General features: G+C 40.7%; 1 protein-coding gene across 1 annotated transcript in view; it reads left to right on the top strand.

The window, feature by feature from the left end:
• The window catches only part of me1 (malic enzyme 1, NADP(+)-dependent, cytosolic), a 241,267-nt gene that overhangs the window by 33,004 nt on the left and 184,839 nt on the right, over positions 1–23,424 (top strand). The window contains exons 3-4 of the mRNA XM_052024700.1: positions 11,409–11,484; positions 13,848–14,009. Of these exons, the coding sequence (XP_051880660.1) occupies positions 11,409–11,484; positions 13,848–14,009 (238 nt within the window). The remainder of the gene's footprint in view (positions 1–11,408; positions 11,485–13,847; positions 14,010–23,424) is intronic.

The following is a 23,424-nucleotide window of genomic DNA, read 5'->3' as shown; positions in this document are numbered from 1 at the left end:
TTAACTGACAGGTTATTGAAGAGCAGAGGACAGTGGGCGTAAGTTGATTAAGGACATTGTTTTGTGGATGGTAAGCTTAAGGCCCATTCTCTTGAATGCCTCAATGAATGAGTTGGAAATTCCTTGTGTATTTCTGCACATTTAGAGGCTGATCTCCAAGTCTTATGTGTACTGCAGCTTGAAAGTGGCAAGGCCTTGGTTCTAGAGTAGAGGTGATGTAGGTTGAACAATTTCCCATCAGTCAGCTCCATCAAGTGGGACGTAAAGTGCAGCAATGTGGCAAAGATTAAGGAAGGTGTTGAGGTGATAATTCAGTCTTGTTTGAGAGCAATTTGCGTTGAGGTTGGGTCCAGTGGTTAAGATCACGGATTGTGTGGCGTCATGAGGCAGATTTAATTTTTGTCTGCAGTGAAATTTGAGAAAGTTGATTCAGTTCCCCTTGACTGCGTTGAGGGCATGTTTTGTGGTTGGCCATATATTGTGGTTGATAGTTTCTTTATTGCTCTAGGAGTTGGCGAATGATGGGGATCATGTCCATTGTCCCTTAAAAAGGGCGGAATCCATGCTGTGATTGGGGATGCAACTCTTTGGCTGCTGGGTGAAGGCTGTTGCAGAGGACCTTAATGACAACTTTCCTTGTGGTAGACAGAGACCCACCTGTGCTTACTGCAATTGATTTAGTGATGTGATAGATTGATTATTTGGCAAACAAGTTCTGGGCTTGCTATAGTATTTTTGGCAGCTTGCAGGAGATGCTTAACTATTGGCATTAGATACTATTAGTTCTTGTACTTTCAATTTGCATCAATTGCTGTTTGTATTTTCACTTGGACCATATTTTTGTCAAAGTGCTCTCTGGACCTGTATTAACAACAATTCTTGGTTCGCTTTTTTTAAATTTACTTTGACTACTTGTTAGATTAAGTAGTTTACTGTGACTTGGGCTTTAATAAAACATTGTCTGCATTCTTATCTTTTGTAAGTAATACTTATTTATAATTAAGGCTTCATTTATTATTCATAAAGACCAAAATACAGGGGGGATAAAAGCCATGCCTGCAGGTGACCTTGTAAAGTTTTAATATTTTATAACGTCAGTGAAGCATTTTGTTTTAATATGGCTGTCAGCAAGCATATTGTGCAAAGAGTCCTGACCAATCACATTTTTGGTAGACCTATAATAGCATGTGTTCGCCTGGGCAAAGCATAACTGGTTAATGTGTATGTGCGGAAAGAGGGGAGAACCTGGAATATTCTTTTTCTTTAAGAAAGAAGCAAATGTGCAGTTTTTTATATATATAAAAGTGGATAATGGATGTATTTGCCCATTTACCCAACTTTAGCACATAGTGTCATCAGTTTCTTATTATATCTTTTGCTATTGTACCTTTTGATTTGTGTTGAGAAAAATTCTCCCAAAATGTAACCAATTAAAATGTGAGGAAGATAAATCCCTGGTAATTTATTTTTTTAAAATTTACCAATCTGGTCAAAGTTCTGCTTGGCTTCCCTTTTGCATCTCTATTTGTGAATTACTATCTTATCTCTATTTCCATAATTCCTTACCTTAACAAGATCCTCCAGTGACAATTTATTTTTAAAGCCTCCTTAGCAATTAAGTATGGAGGCTCAGTATTATTTCCTTTGTCCACTGTAAGTACACTGAGGGAAAACGGCACTAAAATAATCAACTGTGACCTTTTTTGCCTCTCTTGACTGAACTTTTAACAAACTGTGCTTTCCCAACAAAAGAATTTGTAAATTTATTTCCACATTTAGTTCTTCGACTGCTGTGTCACTTGTGCAAGAACACCTTGTGGAAGGGATAGATTGAGCCACACTTTACATCTGTGTAGCTTTAGCTTTTAGTTATGTTAACGTAATGTATTAGTAATAGGTGTGTTATGATTTCAGTAATCTGCTGCTGATAAATCAGCATACTCGTGGGCTGTGTAGTTCCTGCATGTCAGCTTATTTGGGCAACGTTTGCAGAGCAATTTGCTTTTAACAGCATATTAGTTCTCTGGTATCATTAACTGTTAACTTCCACAGGCATTAGGCTTCATATTGGAATATTTTCTTTACAATGCAGTATTTTGAAGCTTATTTTGGGCTAATTTTCTGTTGCATACACTTCACCTGGCTTTGTTATTGTCCTAGCTCAGCTTTAGCCATGTCATTCAGTAAAGGGCCCTTCAGCCCACTACATCTATGCTGACCTTTTTGCCCATCTACACTAATCCCATTTGCCCACATTAGGTACATATTCCTTCTATGCCTTCCCTATTCAAGTACCTGTCTAAATGTGTCTTAAGTATTGTAAGTGTATCTGATTTTTAACTATCTCCTCTGGGAGTGAGTTCCACACTGCTTTTTAAAAAAACTTTAACCTTAAATCCCATTTAAAACTACTTCTCACTTTAATCCTATGTCCTCTCATTTTTGATACCCTGGCCATTGGATAAAGATTCTGACTATCTACCCTACCTAGGCCTCTTGTAATTTTATACACCTTTTTAAATCAGGTTACCCCTCAGCCTCCTTTGTTCCAGAGAAAACAAGCCCAGACCATCCAATCTCTCCCCATAAGAAAAGTCCTCCAATTCAGGCAACATGCTGGTGAATCTCCACTGCACAATCTCCAGCTCAACCATGACCTTCCTATACTGTGGCAACCAGAACTACACAGAATACTTCAACTGTGTTCTAACCAGTGCTTTACAGTATAACGACCCAATTTTTACATTCTATGCAAGCATGCCATGTGCTGCCTTCATCACCCTATCTCAGTGTTGCCTTTTTGAGGAACTGTGGATTTGTACCTCAATATTCCTCTGTTCATCAACATTCTTCAGTGCTCTACCCCTGTGACTTCCCAAAATGCATCCTCTTGCAGGAGAAGCATACCAATGCCCTTGCTTCCAAATCCTTTATCTCCAGTCCCTTCTGCAAAGAAAGAGACAAAACAAAACCTTACCTGATCACTGCTCACGCTCTTCACACTCAATAGGAGCTCTTCAACCTCTCAGTCCGATACTAAGGTGGTTGCTCCCACTCTACCTGCCACTCTCTCATACTTTTTGCTCACCTGAAGATCCTGAAGGTGGTGCTGGAAGGGTCCTTGTCATCATAGGATTCTCTGATCTATGGGCTGTTCCCAGGGATGCATGCAGAGATGGACATCAACTTGGTGAAAGACGCCCTTTGGTCTGCTGGAAACTTGTTGGTCTCCCAGCACTGCGAGATGTCCGTAGGGGAATGCTGCTGACTGGCACATCCCAGGCTGCAGGAGTACATGCTGAGGGATGCACTGAAGCTGGGTGCAGCCAATGCAATGGCTCGGTGGAGAAGGACTACAGTTTGGGGTTCTTCTGCCACTGGAGAGGGAGGGGCGGGGTTAGGTAAGGAAGCCCCTAAATATTGTAAATACGGGATTGGGTAGCCCCCCAGGGAGCCACATGTGTGGCATTGGTGCTGTGTTTTTTATATAAAAAGGTAACGCTAATGATGGATCTGTACACAAATGTAAAGGTTTGCACTGTTTTATTGTTGTATACAGTTTGTTTTTTACGATGAATAAAGTTTATTTTGGAATTAAAAAAAATTACCTCACTTTCTCTATTGACGACACATCACCCCCAATGCATGCTGCTCTCAGGAACACTGTGATGGGGAGGAAATGGTTACGCACCATTTTGCAGATTGTGGATTTGCAAAGAGGGTGTGGAGATGGATGCAAGGGTCTGTGTCCTGGTTCATTCCCAGCAGCTGTTTAACAGAGGACTCTCTGATCTATGGGCTATTCCCAGAGAAAGACACTGCTGGAAGGTCATCAACTTGGTGAAAGACTCCCTTTTGGTCTGCCGGAAACTTGTTGGTCTCCCAGCACAGTGAGATGTCCATAAGGGAATGCTGCTGACAGGCTGCAGGAGTACGTGCTGAGGGATGCACTGAAGCTTGGTGCAGCCAATGTTAAGGCTCTGTGGGGAAGGACCACAGTCTGGGCTCCTTCCATTGCTGCACATGGAGGGGCTGTGTTGGGTGGGGAAGCCCCTCCAGCAATGAAAGGGTATATCACCACAGGGAGCCACATTTGTGGCAATGGTGCTATGTTTGTTCATGTTTTTTTTTCTCTTTTAGGTTTTACACTACTGAATGTAACAATCATGAATGTCAAGCTTTTGTTTTTTGCACTGTTTTCTCCCTTTGTATATATTTATTATGAACAGAGTTTATTTTTGAAACAAAAAATAAAAATTACCTCACTGTCTTAGCCAACCTGGAAGATGCTGCTGACCCATTACTACCTGTCCTTTTCCAGTCAGAGCTTCTCCTCTGTGGTCTACCCTCATGAAATAACAGCTGGCAGTTATTGGTATTGGTTTATTATTGTCACTTGTACCAAAGTACAGTGGAAAAACTTGTCTTGCATACCGTTCGTACAGATCAATTCAATACACAGTACATTGAGGTAGTATAGGGTAAAAACAATAACAGTACAGAGCAAAGTGTCACAGCTACAGGGAAGTGCATTGCAGGTAGATAATAAGGTGCAAGGTCAAACAAGTCCATCTCATCGTATAAGGGAACCATTCAATAGTCTTATCACCATGGGATAGAAGCTGTCCTTGAGCCTGGTGGTATGTGCCCTCAGGCTCCTGTACCTTCTGCCTGATGGGATGGGAGAGGAGAGAAGAGAGAATGACCCAAGTGGCTGGGGTCTTTGATTATGCTGGCTGCTACACCAAGGCAGCGAGAGGTAAAGACAGAGTCCATGGAGGGGAGACTAGGTTCCGTGATGCTCTGGGCTGTATCCACAACTCTCTGCAGTTTCTTACGGTCCTGGGCAGAGCAATTACCATACCAACCCGAGATGCATCTAGACAGGATGCTTTCTATGCTGCATCGATTAAAAATTGGTGAGTGTCAAGGGGGACATGCCAAATTTCTTTAGCTTCCTGAGGAAGTAGAGGTGCGGGTGAGCTTTCTTGGCCATGGCGTCTATGTGGTTGGACCAGGATAGGTTATTGGTGATGTTCACTCCTAGTTACATAGCAGAAGTTCTTCATAGGTGACAAAATTCCCCAGAGTTGCTCTTAAGAATAGACAGACTGTTAAGGATTGACCAAAGGCCTTTGTGGCTCAGCAAAATTGCACCTCCGTAAAATCGCAACTCTCCCCTCTTGTATCCAAACATTATAGTCTGTACTGTCCAGTTATTTGAGTTATAACTGGACCATAATGATGCACCATAGAAAATATCCTATCTGGATGCATCACGGCTTGGTATGGGAACTGCTCTGCCCATGACCACAAGAAAATGCAGACAGTTGTGGACACAACTCAACATGTCACGGAAATCAGCCTCCCCTCCATAGACTCTGGCTACATATCTTGTGGCCTTGGTAAAGCAGCCAGCATAATCAAAGATCCCACCCACCCTGGACATTCTCTTTTCTCCCTCCTGCCATTGGGCAGAAGATGCAAAATCCTGAAACCACGTACCACCAAGCTGAAGGATTGCTTCTATCCCGCTGTTATAAGACTATTGAACAGTTCCCTACAACGATAAGATGTACTCTTGACCTTGCAATCTACCTTGTTGTGACCTTGTACCTTGCTGTCTACCTGCACTACACTTTCTCTGTACGATAACACTTTATTCTGCATTCTGTATTGTTTTTGCCTTGTACTACCTCAATGCACTGTTGTAATGAATTGATCTGCATGGACAGTATGCAAGACAAGTTTTTCCATTGTCTCTTGGTACATGTGACAACAAGCCAATTTACTTTGGTGTGGGAACTGCTCTGCCCATGACCACAAGAAAATGCACCAATGCCCTTTTGATTAATGCAAATTTATATTTTGTTCATTTATTTTGATGTCCCTCTTTTTCTAGAAAAAATGCTATATTTGCCCTACAGCTACAGAAATACTAAATATCTTTTTGATGATCCTTCTTAACTGCCTCTTCTAGATTACAGGGTGGAACTCTGCAGTCATTTATAACTCCTATAATCAGTCTTGTTTCTCTTTTCTGTATCTGTTCCAATGCAGGCACATCTTGAGCAGCATACTCAACTGGTTTGACGTATGCAGGCCACAATTTTCAACATCACTTCTGTAGATCTGCATTACTTTGAACTATCCAACAACCAAACCTTTTAATTTGTCACATTGAGTGCAACAAGATTTTTTTCCTTCCTCTCGTCTTTCAGTAGCTTTCTTCATGTTAATTAACACCACCAATTGTGTACATGCTTTTTATTTTGCATGTTTTTAAACCATTCTCTTCTTTTTTTGCAAATATTACTCATTCTGCAGGGCTCATCAAGGCACCCATTTTTGTCCATTGCTAGATAAAATTCATGATGTAAGTGCTGACATCTTGTTAATGGTTGCTAATGTGCCTGGCAAAGGTACAAGTAGAAGGAGGAAGAGAATGGTGGAGAAAGAAATGAAGAAAAAATGCTGGAACAGTGAAATACAGAACACAGCAGTTGCTGGAAATCTGAAATAAAGTGAATGCCCAGCAGGTCAGGCAGCATTGGAAGAGAGTGGAAAAATTGAGAATGTATCATAACTGTCCAGGGATTGAAAAGCAAAACCAGTTAGTTGATGCTGGAAATCTGAAATAGAAAATGCTGCAAATGCTCACCTGGCCAGGCAGCATCTGTGGAGGGAGAAATAGAGAGATCAGCCCCTCTCTTCTGGCTTCCGTACTCTTGCTCGAGAACTTCCCAGTTCTGTCACAAACTCTACAGACTGCTTGCTAGGTGGTGTTGAATTTAATAGTAAGGTATAAAAACAGAACAAGGGGAGCCATATGTTTTCTTTGGGTTGGAGGAGAGGGGAAGGTGGAACAGATGCAATTGAAAGTCCTGTGATGGATAGGAAACCACTTCCAAGGAAAAAGAAAGACCTGTGTCTGCCTGGGTTTCCTCTGGGTGTTCTGGTTTCCTCCCACATTCCAAAAAAACAGTACAGGTTAGGAAGTTGTGGGCATGCTATGTTGGCACCAGAAGCATGGCGACACTTGCGGGCTGCCTGCAGAACATTCTACGCAAAAGATGCATTTCACGGTGTGTTTCGATGTACATGTTACTAATAAAGATATCTTATCTTACTTTGAGGTCATCCTGTGAGTCGGTGGTCCTGTGGTACTAATAAATTCTGGCATTCCGAGAAATCTGTAGACCTTGGGTGCTTCTGAAAATGGTCTAAGATTTTTATTGCAAATTAACAGGTGAACTGGTGCTGACATCAGGCATGTGATGACCTCATTATGCACATAAAGTGCATTGTATTTCACATATTTATATACAAATCTATCTTGAAGCTGTCAGCCTAATATCAGTTCACAGCACTTGGACCTGAACCTTGAACTCCCTATGTGTGCCTAACTAACTTTTAAATACTATGAGTGTTTTTTTTTCCCCCACAATCCTTTTCAGGGAAGTTCCACAACCTGATCACATGCTGCTTAAAATTAAAGTCTTCTCAATGACCAATCTTTCTACCAATTATCTTTTTAAATCTACATTTCCTTGCATCCCCAGTTAATGACTATTTTACTATTATAGAAACCTTATCGATTTATATTTAGTCCTTTTTATTGTTATACTTTAACATTAGCAGATGCCATCTCCCTGGCCCTACATTTGTCTCTGGAGCATCTGTACAGTAAAGACAACTACATTAGACTGTTGTTTACTGACTACAGCTCTGCCTTCAATACTATAATTCCAAGCAAACTCATCACCAAACTCCGAGACCTGGGATTCAATACCTCCTTTTGCAATGGGACCTTTTGACTTCCTGACCAGCAGACTGCAGTCAGTGAGGATAGTCAGCAACACCTTCACCACAATTATCCTCAACACTGGTGCCCCACAAGGCTGTGTCCTCAGCCCCCTACTCTACTCCCTATACACTCATGACTGTGTGCTACATTCTGCTCTAACTCCATCTACAAGTTTGCAGATGATACCACCGTCATGGGCCAAATCTCAAATAACGATGGTCGGAGTACAGGAAGAAGATGGAGAGCCTAGTGACGTGGTTTCATGACAACAACCTCTCCCTCAATGTCAGCAAAACAAAAGAGTTGGTCATTGACATCAGGGAGGGAGGTGGTGCACACGCTCCTGTTTACATCATTGGTGCTGAGGTCAAGAGGGTTGAAAGCTTAAAGTTCCTAGGAGTCGACATCACCAATAGCCTGTCCTGGTCCAACCACGTAGACACCACAGCCAAGAAAGCTCACCAGCACCTCTACTTTCTCAAGAGGCTATCCCCGTCAACCCTCACCAATTTTTACCAATGCACCACAGAAAGCATCCTATCTGGATGCATCATGGCTTTGTATGGCAACTGCTCTGCCTGTAACTGCAAGAAACTGCAGAGAATTGTGGACACAGCTCAGCACATCACAGAAACTAGCCTCCCCTGCACTTATCGCTGTCTCGGTAAAGCAGTCAACGTAAAGACCCCACCCATCCCGGACAATCTCTCTTCTCCCCCCTCCCATCAGGCAGAAGATACAAAAGCCTGAAAGCATGTACCACTAGGTTCAAGGACACCTTCTATCCTGCTGTTATAAGACTTTTGAATGGTCCCTGGTACGATAAGGTGGACCCTTGACCTCGCAATCTACCTCATTATGGCCTTGCACCTTATTGTCTACCTGAACTGCACTTTCTCTGTAACTGTAACATTTTATTCTGCATTCTTTTATTGTTTTTCCTTGAACTACCTCAATACACTGTTGTAATGAAATGATCTGTTTGGATGGCGTGCAAAACAAAGATTTTCACTGTACCTCGGTATGTGTGACAATAATAATAAACCAACTTATCAATTTAAAAAAATTGTATAGCGAGTCTTTGTTCCACATTTATAATCTGCTGTGGATTTTCTCCAGGGTTTAATGGTCACTCCCATAAGTAGTTTGACTGTTTTTTCTCAAAAGAAAGTCTCCTCACTGCGCAAATCTACTGATACACAATTGTTTAATTTGAGATATAACAATTGAAATCTCTTGTAATTTACACCTGGCCTTTTGTGCAAATTACCAGTCCTTCTAAGATCATTTGATAAGAATTATTTAAGCTATTTTGTTCAATCCTTTGCTATGTGTGCAGTTTAGGCAACACTGGTGCTTAGATTGCTCTTCTTTGTTGTTTTCCTTAGGAGGTAGAGGTGGGTTGCATTCTGAAGCACCACAGTAGTTTAATGCAACGGAGTAGTTTGCCAGAGGAGCAGTTAAGAGTTTTCTGCATGAGTATGGGAAGGGGATCTCAAATAAACCAGAATATGGATGCCAGATCCCACCCCTCCTCCCCAAGGAATCAGATAGGTTTTTAAAGACCATACAATAACTTTGTGTTCCTTGATTATATTATCATTAAAACAATAATTTAATTTAGTGGAGCAATATCCATTGGCTTGGACCATTTATCTCAAAATAAGAGTTTAAATTCCATTCCAGTGCTGCTGCTGGGAATATAAATTAAAGTAATTTAAAAATATAATGAAAATTTCATATCAATCGTGGTGACCAGAAATTTGGATTGTTGTACAATCTATCCAATCCACCAAAGTCCTTTAGGGGAGTACATGTGTTAGGGTGTTAAGAAAAGCCCTCTCAACTAGATTTAAAAGAAACCATGGCACTTTTCTGAAAAAGAGCAAAAGAGTAATCACTTGTATTTTGGTGGATATTTATTCCTCATTCAACAGCATTAAACTGTTTCTGGCCATTGTCACATTGTTACTTTTGGGTTGGTTACCATATTCAAATCGGGTACCTTGTTTCCCATATCATCACAAATCAGTGTATTTCATTGGCAGTGTTTTTGGGTCCCCTGGGGTACGAAATGCTCTATATAAAGGCAAGGCTTAGACCGCAGACCTAGTCTGAGGTATTTAGGCTGTACATAACAACCCAGCTTTTAGAACACCAAAATTTTGTCTGAGGAGTGCCAATGGGAATTGGTTATTTGCTGTTCTAGAATAATAACAATTACATTTGCTGGTAACTATCTGGAGAAGTTGACCTTTTATCGTTAGAGGCTTGGATATGAATTTTCATAGTCATCAGCAGGATGCTAAATTTATAAACAGTGATAAATTTTGCAGCTTGTTCATAATTCCCATTGCAGTGAATTGTCTTCAGAAATTGAAAGCTGCTTGTCTCGGGGCGATAGATTTTAATTGAGATCTGCAGTCCAAACTTTTCATTGTGTTATGGAAAACTTTAGTTAACTTGATATTGCCTGAGTCTGAAATCCTACCTGGCAAGGCAGCAACATATTGACTCTGAAATTCCGCAAGGATTCATTGTGAATCTGGGAGAACCACAGTGGAATTTCAGAATCATTTGCTGTTGTTGATTTTAAGACCGAATTTTTTTTTCTTTTCTAGTTTTTTTCCCCCTTAATGCTTAAAGTTTCATTATTTCATTTGTGGATGAATATTTCAGCTAATGGGACTTTCTAATGTATAGAGCTAATCCATTGCTTTGCTATTATTGTTCTACCCCTGCATGAAAGTATGTGCAAGTAGAAATGCTGCATTGGCCAAATGTGGTAAACTGCATTGAATATTGTACTGGCCTGTTTCCATACATGAATGTAATCACACTTCTGTGTCTTTTAAGACCAAGTACCAGACAGTGGTATGGATTAGAATAATAAACATGACTTCTTAAGTTAAGTAGGGTTGTTGTATCTGGCACATTAACTATTCAAACTACAGCACCACTTCTTTTGATCCGAGTTCAGAGTCTAATGTGTACTGCCAGATTCTCAAACCTTTATATTGCCTTTATAGATTAGAAAAATAAATTAACTAATTATACCTTTTGTTGAGGAGTAACAACAAACTTCTTTCACGATAGAAACATCTGTTGATGTAACCTGACCTGCTAAGTATTTCCTGCATTTTTTATTTTTATTTTAGATTTCCAGCATCTGTGGTATTTTTTTTGATTTTCATTAACTTGTTTCATGAAGTTGGTTTAAAAAATTAGTCCAAATATTATATAGGTAGTGTGTAACATGGTACAGTGAAAACATTTTTTATTGTACAGAGTGGTTGATGGTTTATTGGTCTTTCTTTTTAGATCTGCAACATTGGTCACTGCCTAACTTTTATTTTGTCCAGGTAGCTTTCCACTTGCATGGTCTGCCTAGGGTCATCATTAGTATTGGTTTATTATTGTCACACGTACCGAGATTCAGTGAAAACCTTTTGTTTGCGAGCCATCCAAACAGATCATTCCATATGCAAGTACATCGAGGTAGTAAAAAGGAAAACAGAATGGGATTTGCCTCCATCTATTCTGAATGCTTGCTGGCTCAATTGTTAAGTACAAATCTCTAACAAAACTCTCCATCCTTTAGGGGTCTTTTTATTACTATCCATGACCGAGGGCACATTGCTACACTGTTGAAGTCCTGGCCTGAAAATAATATCCGGGTATGTTTGTATTGATATCTATACTGATATTTGCATGCAGCAAAGTACCTTATTTTTTGGAACATGATATTTAAAAAAAAAAATTATTTACAGCATGGTAACAGGCCCTTCTGGCCCAATGAGTCCGCGCCGCCCATTTTAAACCCAAATTAACCTACCCGTACGTCTTTGGATTTTATGTTGTTGGATTTTAATGTACAGGTCCTACCAGGTTACAGCATGATTCCTTTCCTGTGAACTGTTCATAACCCAGACAGTTTGTAAGTCAGAAATGCAGCTGTGAACAGAGTTCCCAGGTGGCAGAAGATATCAGTGTCCCCCAGTGGTAAGCAAATCCATCCTGCCGGTCTCCCAAATGCTTGATCGCATGTATGGGCTGTACATGTCAGGCATTTGTAACCTGAGGACCTGTACTCTTAATCCTCTTCACTGGATTGATTGGACATTGCTTCACGTGATCAATAGCTCAGAACACAATCTGGCCCCAAGTTTTTTGCCAATAATGGACTGTAACCCCAACCCTGCATAAACAGAGGGTCTTGGTCCCCGTTAGGAAGGCTATAAGTCTAAGGTGCCGTGCATTGAAAGTTCAAAGCACTGTGCCAACCATGTATTTGAGAAACCATAGTACAACATTTTAAAAAGAAAACTGGTAAAATAGGAGCAGAGATGCATTCTGGAAAAAAGGCAATTAGTATTGCCTTTGATGGAATTAATTCTTCAATTAATAAGAATAAGAACTGTTGATAGTACCTTTTTGATCAGGAAAGTGAAAAATTAGCCAGAGTTCCCCCACATGAGATGGATCCAGTCAGGGATCCTTATTGGGAGGTATCCTTGTTTGAAACTAGCTAACAATAAGGCCAGGTTCATGGTAAAACATGAACCTTGGCTGCGAGGAACTGGACCCTAATGAAATGTAATGTTTTATGGCCTGTTAGCAGTAATAGGGAAGGGCAGGAGATGGGTACATGTTTATAGAAATTGAATTGGAATCCTACATTAAGAAGATTTTCAGTTCAAATTTACAAAGTTCCATGGCCCTAAATTATTGTGATTATTTTCAAATCTAAATTGGATCAGCAACATGGTATTTTAGTTAAAGTTGATTAAACCAAATGCAATGGTCTCAAATCCCATAATATTTTCTTGATTGCATGTCCAGCTTCAAACACATTTGTTTGAGTGAAAAGAACACTTTTCCATAGCTGGTGCCAACTGCAATGATTTGTTTCACAGGAATTAGAACATAGAAACATAGAAAACCTACAGCACAATTCAGGCCCTTTGGCCCACAAAGCTGTGCCAAACATGTCCCTACCCTAGAAATTACTAGGCTTACCTATAGCCCTCTATTTTTCTCAGCTCCATGTACCTATCCAAAAGTCTCTTAAAAGACCCTATCGTATCCGCTTCCACCACCGTTGCCGGCAGCCCATTCCATGCACTCACCACTCTCTGAGTAAAAAACTTACCCCTGACATCTCCTCTATATCTACTCCCCAGCACCTTAAACCTGTGTCCTCTTGCGGCAACCATTTCAGCCCTGGGGAAAAGCCTCTGACTATCTACCCGATCAATACCTCTCACCATCTTATATACCTCAATCAGGTCCCCCCTCATTCTCCGTCACTCCAAGGAGAAAGGGCCGAGTTCCCTCAACCTGCTTTCATAAGGCATGCTCTGCAAACCAGGCAGCATCCTTCTAAATCTCCTCTGCACCCTTTCTATGGCTTCCACATCCTTCCTGTAGTGAGGCGACCAAAACTGAGCACAGTACTGCAAGTGGGGTCTGACCAGGGTCCTATATAGCTCCCACAATACCTCTCGGCTCCTATTTATTGTTGGGTTCAATGACTCCATTGCAATAAAATAACCCACTAAAGTAAATTTTCATTGTCAGGAGGAAAAGGTTTCACAAGTTAAATTTATAATTACATTTCTGGTTGTTCTTTCACTCAGTGGCCCTGATGTTCTTGGAGTTGTATCAGAACTTTACAGGTTAACACTGGAGCTCTTGGGCAAGGAGCTGTTATGTACCATTTCTAAAGGATTTTGTTGGTTCCTTATCAAGAGTTATGACAAATAGCCCCACAGAATTTCTGTGATTGATTTCATCATCTCACTTCCCAATCCTCCCAAGCAATGGAGACATCGTCATCCACTCTCTAGATAGATTACCAGATATGCCATCATTCTTCAAAGCCATTGAGCTGCATTGCTTCTAACTTCACAACCATTAATGGTTAGGATTGGAAACTTAGTACATGGGTAATGTAATATACTTCCATCCTTGATGAAACATTTTGGTGTTATTTAGTTGCTTGCTAACTAACTGACTTTTGGAATTTTTGTATTTCCAGGCTATTGTTGTCACAGACGGGGAACGTATTCTGGGCCTAGGTGATCTTGGGAGTTATGGAATGGGCATTCCAGTGGGTAAGCTGGCACTGTATACGGCGTGTGTTGGAGTGAATCCCCAGCAATGTTTACCAGTGATGTTAGATGTCGGCACTGATAATGAGGTAAGTCGTGATTCAAGGACTGCAATGCCACATTGTTTGACTTTGCTTATACCAATGCTACTCTCTCTTTGGAAATTAGCAACAACTATGTTATCGAGTACGAAACTATCCAGCAATATTACCTTCCTCCCAGATGAATGTTTCATTTGATCCAGTGTTTTGGAAGCACAATATTAGATTAAACAAAAATCTTTGAAGCAGGCAGTGGTTGGATGGAGGGCTACTTGGAAGAGGAGTCATTGTCAGAATGGAGTAGAAAACCAGGATTGGAGGACTGGAAGCTATAAGAAAGAATGCAAAGCCAGAAGTGTGACAGAAGCATGGATAAGGAAGTAATTTTGAGGGCAGGCAGGGTATTATGGGTGACACGGTAGTGTAGCGGTTAGTGTAACGCTATTACAGCATCAGCGACCCGGGTTCAATTCCTGCTGCTGTCTGTAAGGAGTTGGTATGTTCTCCCCGTGTCTGCGTGGGTTTCCTCCGGGTGCTCCGGTTGCCTCCCACGTTCCAAAGACGTACGGGTTAGGAGCTGTGGGCATGCTTTGCTGGTGCCGGAAGAGTGGTGAATGTGGGAAATGTGGGCTGCCCCCAGCACATTCTTAGTAATGCAAAAAGACGTATTTCTCTGTGTGTTTCGATGTACATGTGACTAATAAATAAATATCTTAATATCTTAAAAAGATTAGGAGGCTGGAAGTAGAAACACATCTCCAGGCTTGGGAAGTCTACACTCTCGGCCATCATTGCTGTTAAAAGGTGGTATCACCCAATGATGGTAGCAATTGGGCAAAAAAAAATACATTTAATGTATTTTAGGCGCTTAAATGCTGACAGTAGTCAATATTTTTGCAATTATTCATCACACTGGTAGCTGAAGAGTTCTTCTGTCAGTATCCTCTCTGGCTGGCTGCCTTGGCTTTCTTGGTGGGTGAGGTTGTTGAAAACGCTATCTATCTCTTCACTGCTTAGGAAATGACCTGAAGTAGCAATTGTTTTGCCACCTTGTCTAGAGTTCATCAGTCTTTAACCTAAGATGCCTTACAAAATCTGATTCATTATTGTGCTGTTTCGCAACTCAGTAGTAGCATATGCAATAGAAATTGGAGAAACTCAACCAGACTTAACAACATTTTCTTGCTTTGTATGTTTAGAAAGGCTGGGCCATTGTTTAGAGAAATAAGGTGAGCTAAATAGCACTTCAGTAGATCTTTGATTTATAATCATCCCCTCCCCCCTTGTATTCTTGCTGTGAGTAGTTAGTACCTTTACCTAGAGCTAGAACATATAACTGTACAGCACAGGAACTGGCCCTTTGGTCCAAAATGTCTGTGCCAACCATGATGCCAAGTTAAATTAATCCCATCTGTCTTCACGTGGTCTATGTCTCTTAATTTCCTGCCTGTTCATATGTCTATCTAAATTTCTCCTAAACATTGCTTTCGTATCCACTTCCCCCACTTCTCCTGGCAGCACCTTCCAGTTACCTACCAATCTATGTTTTTTAAAAGAAACACTCTCACCTTTAATATTTGTTATTTCCATCCTGGGATGAAGACTCTGATTATCTATAATATCTATGCCTGTCATAGTTTTCTATACTTCAATCAGATAGTCACTTAGCCTCTGCTCCAGAGAAAACAATCCAAGCTGATCCAACCTCTTCTTGTAGCTAATACTCTCTAATCCAGACAACATCCTGGTGAACCTCTTCTGCACCCTCTCCAAAGCCTCCAGATCCTTTCCGTAACGCAGTGACCAGAACTGCACTTAATACTCCAAATGTGGCCTAACCAAAGTTCTGTACAGCTGCAACAGGACTTCCCGGTATTTTTATTCAACACCCTGACTGACAAAGGCAAGTCCACTATATGCGGCATTTACGACCCTATCGATTTGTGCTGCCACTTTCAGAGAGCTGTGGACTTGCACCCCAAGATCTCCTTATACTTCTGCCATTAACTGTATACTTTCCTCTTGCATTTGACCTTCCAGAGTGCAATACCTCACACTTGCACAGATTAAACTCCATCTGCCATTCGTCTACCTACATTTCCAACTGGTCTGTATCCTGCTGGATGCTTTGACAACCTTCCAAACTATCCACAACTCTGCCAATTTTTATGTTGTCTGTAAAGTTACTCATCAGCCAGTCAGAACAAGGTCAGAAGTCAGCCCATGGCCAGTCTGTTACTTTGTGTAATTATTTCTTAACTACTGGTGTTGATCTTCCAGGAATAGTATTTATTTGGCGTTGACTATCTGAAATCCATTGGAAGTATTTTTTCTTTGACTAGAAAATTATAGGTACAAAGCTCTTTTTGAGATTGATAAAACTTTACAAATGTCCATCCAAATGTAGATCCCTACATTCCTTGTATAGTAACCTTGATGTGTGCTGTCAGCACTGTTACTGCTGAAAAATACATGACTTGAGTTCCCATTATTTCAATATACTGGCTTCTTGTAGTGAATCTCTAGACAACTTGCCCAAAATAAAAAGTGTGTGGTAAATGATGAGTGCCATACACAGACAGCTGACATGCTTAATAGAACATAGAAGGTAAATGCAATACTATTACCAATAGGATGAAATGTAAGAGTGAAGAAATCTTGCTGTTATATTAAGAGTTTAAGACCACATTTGGCCTATTGATGTGGAAGCAAGTTTGAATAACTCTATGTTAGCTGTGGAATATAAATTCTGATAATTAAATCCAAAATAAGAAGCCAGTATCAGTATATATTGACGATACAATTATCAGAAGGTTGCAGCATGCTGTTGTGCAGAGGGACTTGGGAGAGCTTGTACATGAATCACAAAAGGTTTGTTTGCAAATGCAACAAGTTATCAAGAAGGCAAATGGAACATTGGCCTTCATTGCTAGAGGGATTGAGTTTAAGAGCAGGAAGGTTAGGCTGCACCTGGAGTACTGTGTGCAGTTTTGGTCTTCTTACTTGAGGAAAGATATACTGGCTTTGGAGGCAGTGCAGAGGAGGTTCACCAGGTTGATTCTGGAGATGAGAGGGTTAGCCTATGAGGAGAGATTGAGTCCTGAGGGACTATAATCGCTGCAGTTCAGAAGAATAAGGGGAGATCTTATAGAAACATATAAAATTATGAAAGGGATAGATAAGACAGTGGTAGGAAAATTGTTTCCACTGGTAGGTGAGATTAGAACTAGGGGACATAGCCTCAAGATTTGGGGGAATAGATTTAGGATGGAGATGAGGAAAAACTGCATTTCCCAGAGAGTAATGAATCTGTGGAACTCTCTGCCCAGGGAAGCAGTAGAGGCTACCTCATTAAATATATTTAAGACACAGTTAGATAGATTTTTGCATAGTAGGGGAATTAAGGATTATGTGGAAAAGGCAGGTAGGTGGAGTTGAGTCCATGACCAGATCAGCCATGGTCTTATTGAATGGTGGAGCAGGCTCGATGGGCCAGGTGGCCTACTTCTGCTCCTATTTCTTATGTTCTTTATATGGCTCACAAATGACCTTCACGGAGATAAATCTACTGCCCTTGCCTGATCTGGCCTACAAGTGACTCTGGACCTACAGCAACTGCTCTTTCCAACAGCCTGGCCAGCTATGCCAATCAAGGACAGTTTAGGATGGGTAATAAATTCTGGTGTAGCTAATGGGGACCCACTTCTGTGAATCAAAACATTAAAAACTTGCAGACACGAGAGCGCAGATGGTGGAATCTGGAGTGAAAAACAAGCTGCCGATGCTGGAGGAACTCAGCAGGTCAAATGGCATCTGTGGAGGCAAAGGGATGGTTGACTCATGAGTCCTGATGCAGGGTCTCAGCCTGCAACATCAACCATCCCTTTGCCTCCACAGATGCTGTTTGACCTGCTGAGATCTTCCAGCAGTTTGTTTTTTGCTGAAAAAAAACTGGAAATAAGTAATATATTTTATCTTGAATGTTTCTGACTTTGATTTGATTTGGATTGTACTAGCCTTGCATAGAAACAGACTTCAATTATTTTTTTTCAATCACCAACCTGTTAAAAAAAATTATATCAAGATAATGATGGATGTATCCCGTTTTGGATAAGTTCTCTAAAGTTTATTAGTACCAGCAATTTGCATATGGTGTGCAGTTATAGGGGAGCATTAAACATGGTGTGAAATTCTTCAATTCAACAGAAATGAGTAAAATATTTTTTCAGTAATATTAATTGGAACGGTTGATCAGTAGTGTATGGGAATGGGGGGCAGAACCTGGCAATCCACTGCCTGAAGCAGAGTCACAAGTTATGGCCCCACTGCCTTGCACAACAGCCGCTGGAGGCAGGCCTTGCGCTTACTCGGAAACATGGGGACATCAAGAGCAATGGATGGTGAATGAGAGTGAGATCGAGCACAATTCAGCCAATTGTTTTGAGGCCTAGTTTCCTGAAAAGGTGTCATTTCTTAGGGATAATCAGTCATAGAGTCCTGTTGCCATGTGAGAGTGAAAGTAGCATAAGAAGATTGGAAATGGCTATATAGCCTTTTGAGGCTGTTCCATAGTTCAATAAGATGATAGCAGATGCATTGATCTACTTCCATAGTCTTTCTTTCTCCCATTTTTCATATTGCCACCACCTCCCCCCCAACAAGATCTCCACCACTAAACAGTTGCAGAATTTTTTTTATATGCTTTTGTGGGATATGCGTTTGGAAGCAAGAACATTGATTGGTGCATTGTCGACCTACATAAAGTCAGTTGAATGAGGCTTGCCTGCATGCAGCAAGAGAGGGGCAGAATTTCATAAATTAAGTGATTTGGCTGTCCAGGGAAACCCAATGTTATCTACCTTATTGTGTCCCTTGACAGGCCTTGCCATATAATTTTGTAATCCTCCTCGTAGTGAACCAATCTATCCTAAGGCTTGGACTGTTTCATCTCTGCCAGCAGTTCAATTAGCAATGATATGCAACAGCACAATGAGAAGAGATGAGCATGTCCTTAATACAGAAGGAATCTGGTTAACTGTTATCCTTACAATCAACCTATTTTATAATTATGGGTTAATTAAGATAAGATAAGATTCCTTTATTAGTCACATGTACATCGAAACACACAGTGAAATGCATCTTTTGTATAGAGTGTTCTGGGGGCAGCCCGCAAGTGTCGCCATGCTTCCGGCGCCAACATAGCATGCCCACAACTTCCTAACCCGTATGTCTTTGGAATGTGGGAGGAAAATGGAGCATGTGGAGGAAACCCACGCAGTCATGGGGAGAATGTACAAACTCCTTACAGACAACGGCCGGAATTGAACCCGGGTCGCTGGCACTGTAATAGCGTTATCTTAGCTGTGATCAGTTGTTCTATAAGGAGCTGGTGTTCTGATGCTCCCATAAATCCTGAGGTGTGTCGAGTGCAGAGGCTGGGGGGTGGGGTGTGTGTGTGTGTGCGACTCTGCTTAAACTGGGGAATCCATCTCATGCATGGTAAACTATGCAATCTTGGTGTAGGAGTAGTAATCCCTATTCATTTGAATGGGTATTCCTGGACTTGCAGATTAAATGGGAAATGGTTAGTAAATTCAGTGGATATTTTTACCAATGCTGTTTTCATTGTCTTAATGTTGGATTTATTTTCTGGTTAATGCACTCTAACTTTAGAAAATCAGTATTGCCATTCATTCAAATCACTCCCTTAAGCTGATTTGTTTTGCCATGGTATCATGGCTGGAATGGATTACATCATTCCCTCTTTCAAATCAGTCTAATTTCTTGTACTAAATCAGTTGGAACAAACTAATCCATGAATATTAGCAGGTTTTAGTTGTGTGAACTGACGGGGGTTTCTATAGCCTGATTTTTAACAATTACCACGTGATGTAACTTCAGTCAGCCTCCAGTGATGAGAAGATTGCCACTGGGTCTTCATGCGTGTGATTAAAAAAAATAAACCACTCAAGACTGTAGTCTTAGTGTTCAAGCAGTGTTAATTTTGCAATGGCTTGCTCACTGACCTCTGTCAATGATCAGCCATCTTTAGGGAACAGCTTGGTTCATTCAGAGTTGTGTTGATGAGTTATTCCTTAGAATCTTAACTTGCTGTTTTGGCTAATTCTTTTCAGTCAATGCAGAACTACAAAAGAATGTGTCCTTTTATTTCCCCCCTCCAACCACACACAACAGTTAAATGATCAGCTAACATACAGAAAACCCGTCTTTTATTTGTATTGGCCTATTCATTCATGATTTGGTATTTAGGGTAAGGGGTGGAATAATTAAATCCATTTTCATTGACCCCTTTAAAATGGTAATATTTTGCATCCTGATTCTGTTAATGTTGACGAACGTTTTAGTGCAACTTTCTCATAACCTTGATGATTGCTATGTATGTCAGTGATTTTATTTATTCCAGTTCACATTTTTCCAAATTATCAGTAAGGGCCATGTTGTCATTTTTGAACAAAAAGCTATATTTATACAATTTGGGGCATGGTCATGAACCTGGAAAATGTTATGGTAGTCTGGTCTTGGATATGATTTATTACTTTTTGAATAGCCACAATTCATTTATTCTAAATGGTTCTGTTTTAAGTGGTTACAATGGTGCTCCACGGAGTATGTGGCTTTAATATTAAAATTAGGCCAAGATTACTTGGGCCCTGAGTTAAGCTGCATTCAGCTACTGGAGTATAACATTGTAGACTACGTTTCCATGGCCACAGGCTAGTGAGAAACAGATCTGCAGAATGCTCGGCTGCTTTAACTGCCGTCCTCTTGGTCTCCTAAAGTGCAGGCCTGTTATCACGTCTGTAAATCTTGACAGTTCAGTAATACTGACTGCCTTGCTATGCTTGTTTTCACCTTCTATTCACTCTGGCTGTCATTTGATTTTTAATGTCTACTTAATATCATAAGAGAAACTGCCCAGACTAGAGAGCAATTAACCTTTGAACCTTGACCACATGGTTAAGGTTAAATTATAAGTGAGCTCTGAAGGTTTAATAGCACTGGTATGATCTATCTTTGCATGCAGAAAATTGCCCTCTTTCTCAATGTATGCCAGAAGCTAAGAAATTGTGTACTTGATTTTTATTTTAAACATTTAATAGGATGGTGAAAGACCAGTGTTGCAGATAATTCCAGTTACTACATCAGATTTATAATTGATCCTGGAAAGATCTGCATTCCTGCTTTGAATAAAATACTACAACACAGGAGGAGGTCATTGGTCCTTGCATGTTCCCAGCAGATCACTCCCATTCCCCCACTTCTTATTTTCCATGTAGCCCTGCAACTTATCCTTTCTCGGGTACTCATCTACTCCCCCTTGATTACACTTGCCTACACTTGCATCCAAAAGTCCAAAAAGAAGTAGCTGCAGAGATGGTGTTGCATCGGTTGTAATCTTCCAGAAGTCCTGAGATTATGGCGAGATACCAATGGATTTGAAAACTGCTAATGTGATACTTTTGGTCTAAAAGGGTGGGAGGTTAAAAAAATGGGTAACTGTTGAAGATGGCACAAGCAAAGTCGTGAATTGCACCAACTTTGTATCTCACATGCATTTCATCCAAGTTTTCTCAAGTTTTCACGTATTGAAGGATGTCTAGGTCACAGTTATTATAAGTGCTGTGGATGGCACTGTGAGAACAGCTATACATTGGAGCTAAAGGTGGGTTGTATGATAAACCTTCAGAGCAGTAAGATTGATGAGATTAACGCATGGTGATTCTAATGTTATAAATAACATCTAGTGGATGAGTGCACTAAAAATAAAAAAACTTTTTGCACAGAGTTCCATGTGCTCAGCAGCTGAGTCATGAATGTTTTTCCTAATGTTTGATTATATGGAATGGGTGCCCTTGTGATTTTTGGTGATGAATGTGAAGGAAAGCAAACCGGGATGTTTACAGGAGTTGGTGTTTCTTGCCTTTTGGGAGTTATTGTCTGAAAATGTGGAGCAGCATTAATTACTGAGATACTTGAAGAATTACATTGCTTTATTTCTTTGTGCTTTTAGCCATTGTCACATGGCATGGTCAAGATGACCCACAAATAATACTTTAGATTCTTTCCATATTCAATCAAAACATGGATTGAGCATGTGGAAAGAATAGTTTTTCACCACCAATGATATTGCAGAGGGGAAGAGATTCATTTTGTTTATATCTGATAAGTGCCAAGATGAAGTTTTTAGAAAAAGAACATCTTTCCTTACTGCAGCCAAATCAGAAAAAGCAGCACTTGATGAGTTGCCCACTCCTGAGTCCTGCAGTACAATGGTACAAGTTTACCAACTGGAATTGGTATCCAGCTGAAATGGTTACGGACTTCAAGGCAGAGTTGAGACTGCTGTGCACTGAGTGTGGTACAAGTTAGGAAAAGTGTGGGAGGCTGGCATAGTTTGGAGTTCAAAATGTGCATACTCAAAAGAGGCTGCTCAGTGAGAGGAGACTAAGTTTCGGGTAGGTATTTGCCCAGGTGAAGTCAGCACAGTGGTGCAGTAGGTAGTGCTGATGCTTCACAGCTCTAGCGATCTGGGTTGACCCCTGACCTCTGGTGTTGTTTGAGGATTCTACATGTTCTCACTGTAATTGTATGGGTTTCCATGGGATGCTCTGGTTTCCTCCCGCGTTGCAAAGACTGGTAGTAAGAGAATCAAGATGGAGTTGATGGGCATGTGAGTGAATAGGATACAGGGAAATAAATAGGGGAATGAGATTGTGTTTTGAGCCAGTGGAGACCAAATTGCCACCTATGATAAATGGACACAGGCTCTGTTAAAAAAAAGTTACCCAGTGAAGGCTCAGAGTGTTAGCTGTTTGGGGTTGAGCTCTAAGGTATCTTGGAGTGAAGGGAAATAAAATTAGCCGGGCCTCCTGTTCTGTACGCTACTCAAGATAATAAGTGTGAACAGAGACTTTTTGCTGTAATTGTGACATCAGGTGGTAGCTGTCAACTGTTTGCTTGAATGCAAAGCAGGACTGTGGGAAAACTGGAACAACCAAGCAGTACTGGGGGGAAAATAGTAAAAACCATCAAACATATGAGGTAAAGCAGATGGTGTCCTAGATGGATTACATTGGCTGGTCATGTTGTATGATTTCCATTGAACCTTTCTGTACATTCATTTACATTGGGTGGGGGGGGGGGGGGGTGTGAAGCATGCGTGCTATTTGATATCAGTGTAGTATTGCTAATGTATGAGCAGGAAGTTAAGTGATGTTGGCCAGATGATACAGTGAAGTTTATCATTTGTACCTACACTGGGTAAGGATCAAAGTGATAGGCATGTGTGAAATTGGAGTGAAAAGTGGTGAAAATGAAGAAAATCTTCCTGTTTTGATTGTTCCAGTCAAATACCAAATTTTAGATGCTGGACTGACCAGCAAGAATGAAGCTAGTTTGCAGAGGGAGACTGTGAAGAAACTATGTATCAGTAACACTTGAG

This window comes from Pristis pectinata, chromosome 10 (assembly GCF_009764475.1).
Source record: "Pristis pectinata isolate sPriPec2 chromosome 10, sPriPec2.1.pri, whole genome shotgun sequence".
Lineage (NCBI taxonomy): Eukaryota > Metazoa > Chordata > Chondrichthyes > Rhinopristiformes > Pristidae > Pristis > Pristis pectinata.
Note: the sequence above shows the minus strand (reverse complement) of the source record. Positions and strands in the feature narration are given on the sequence as shown.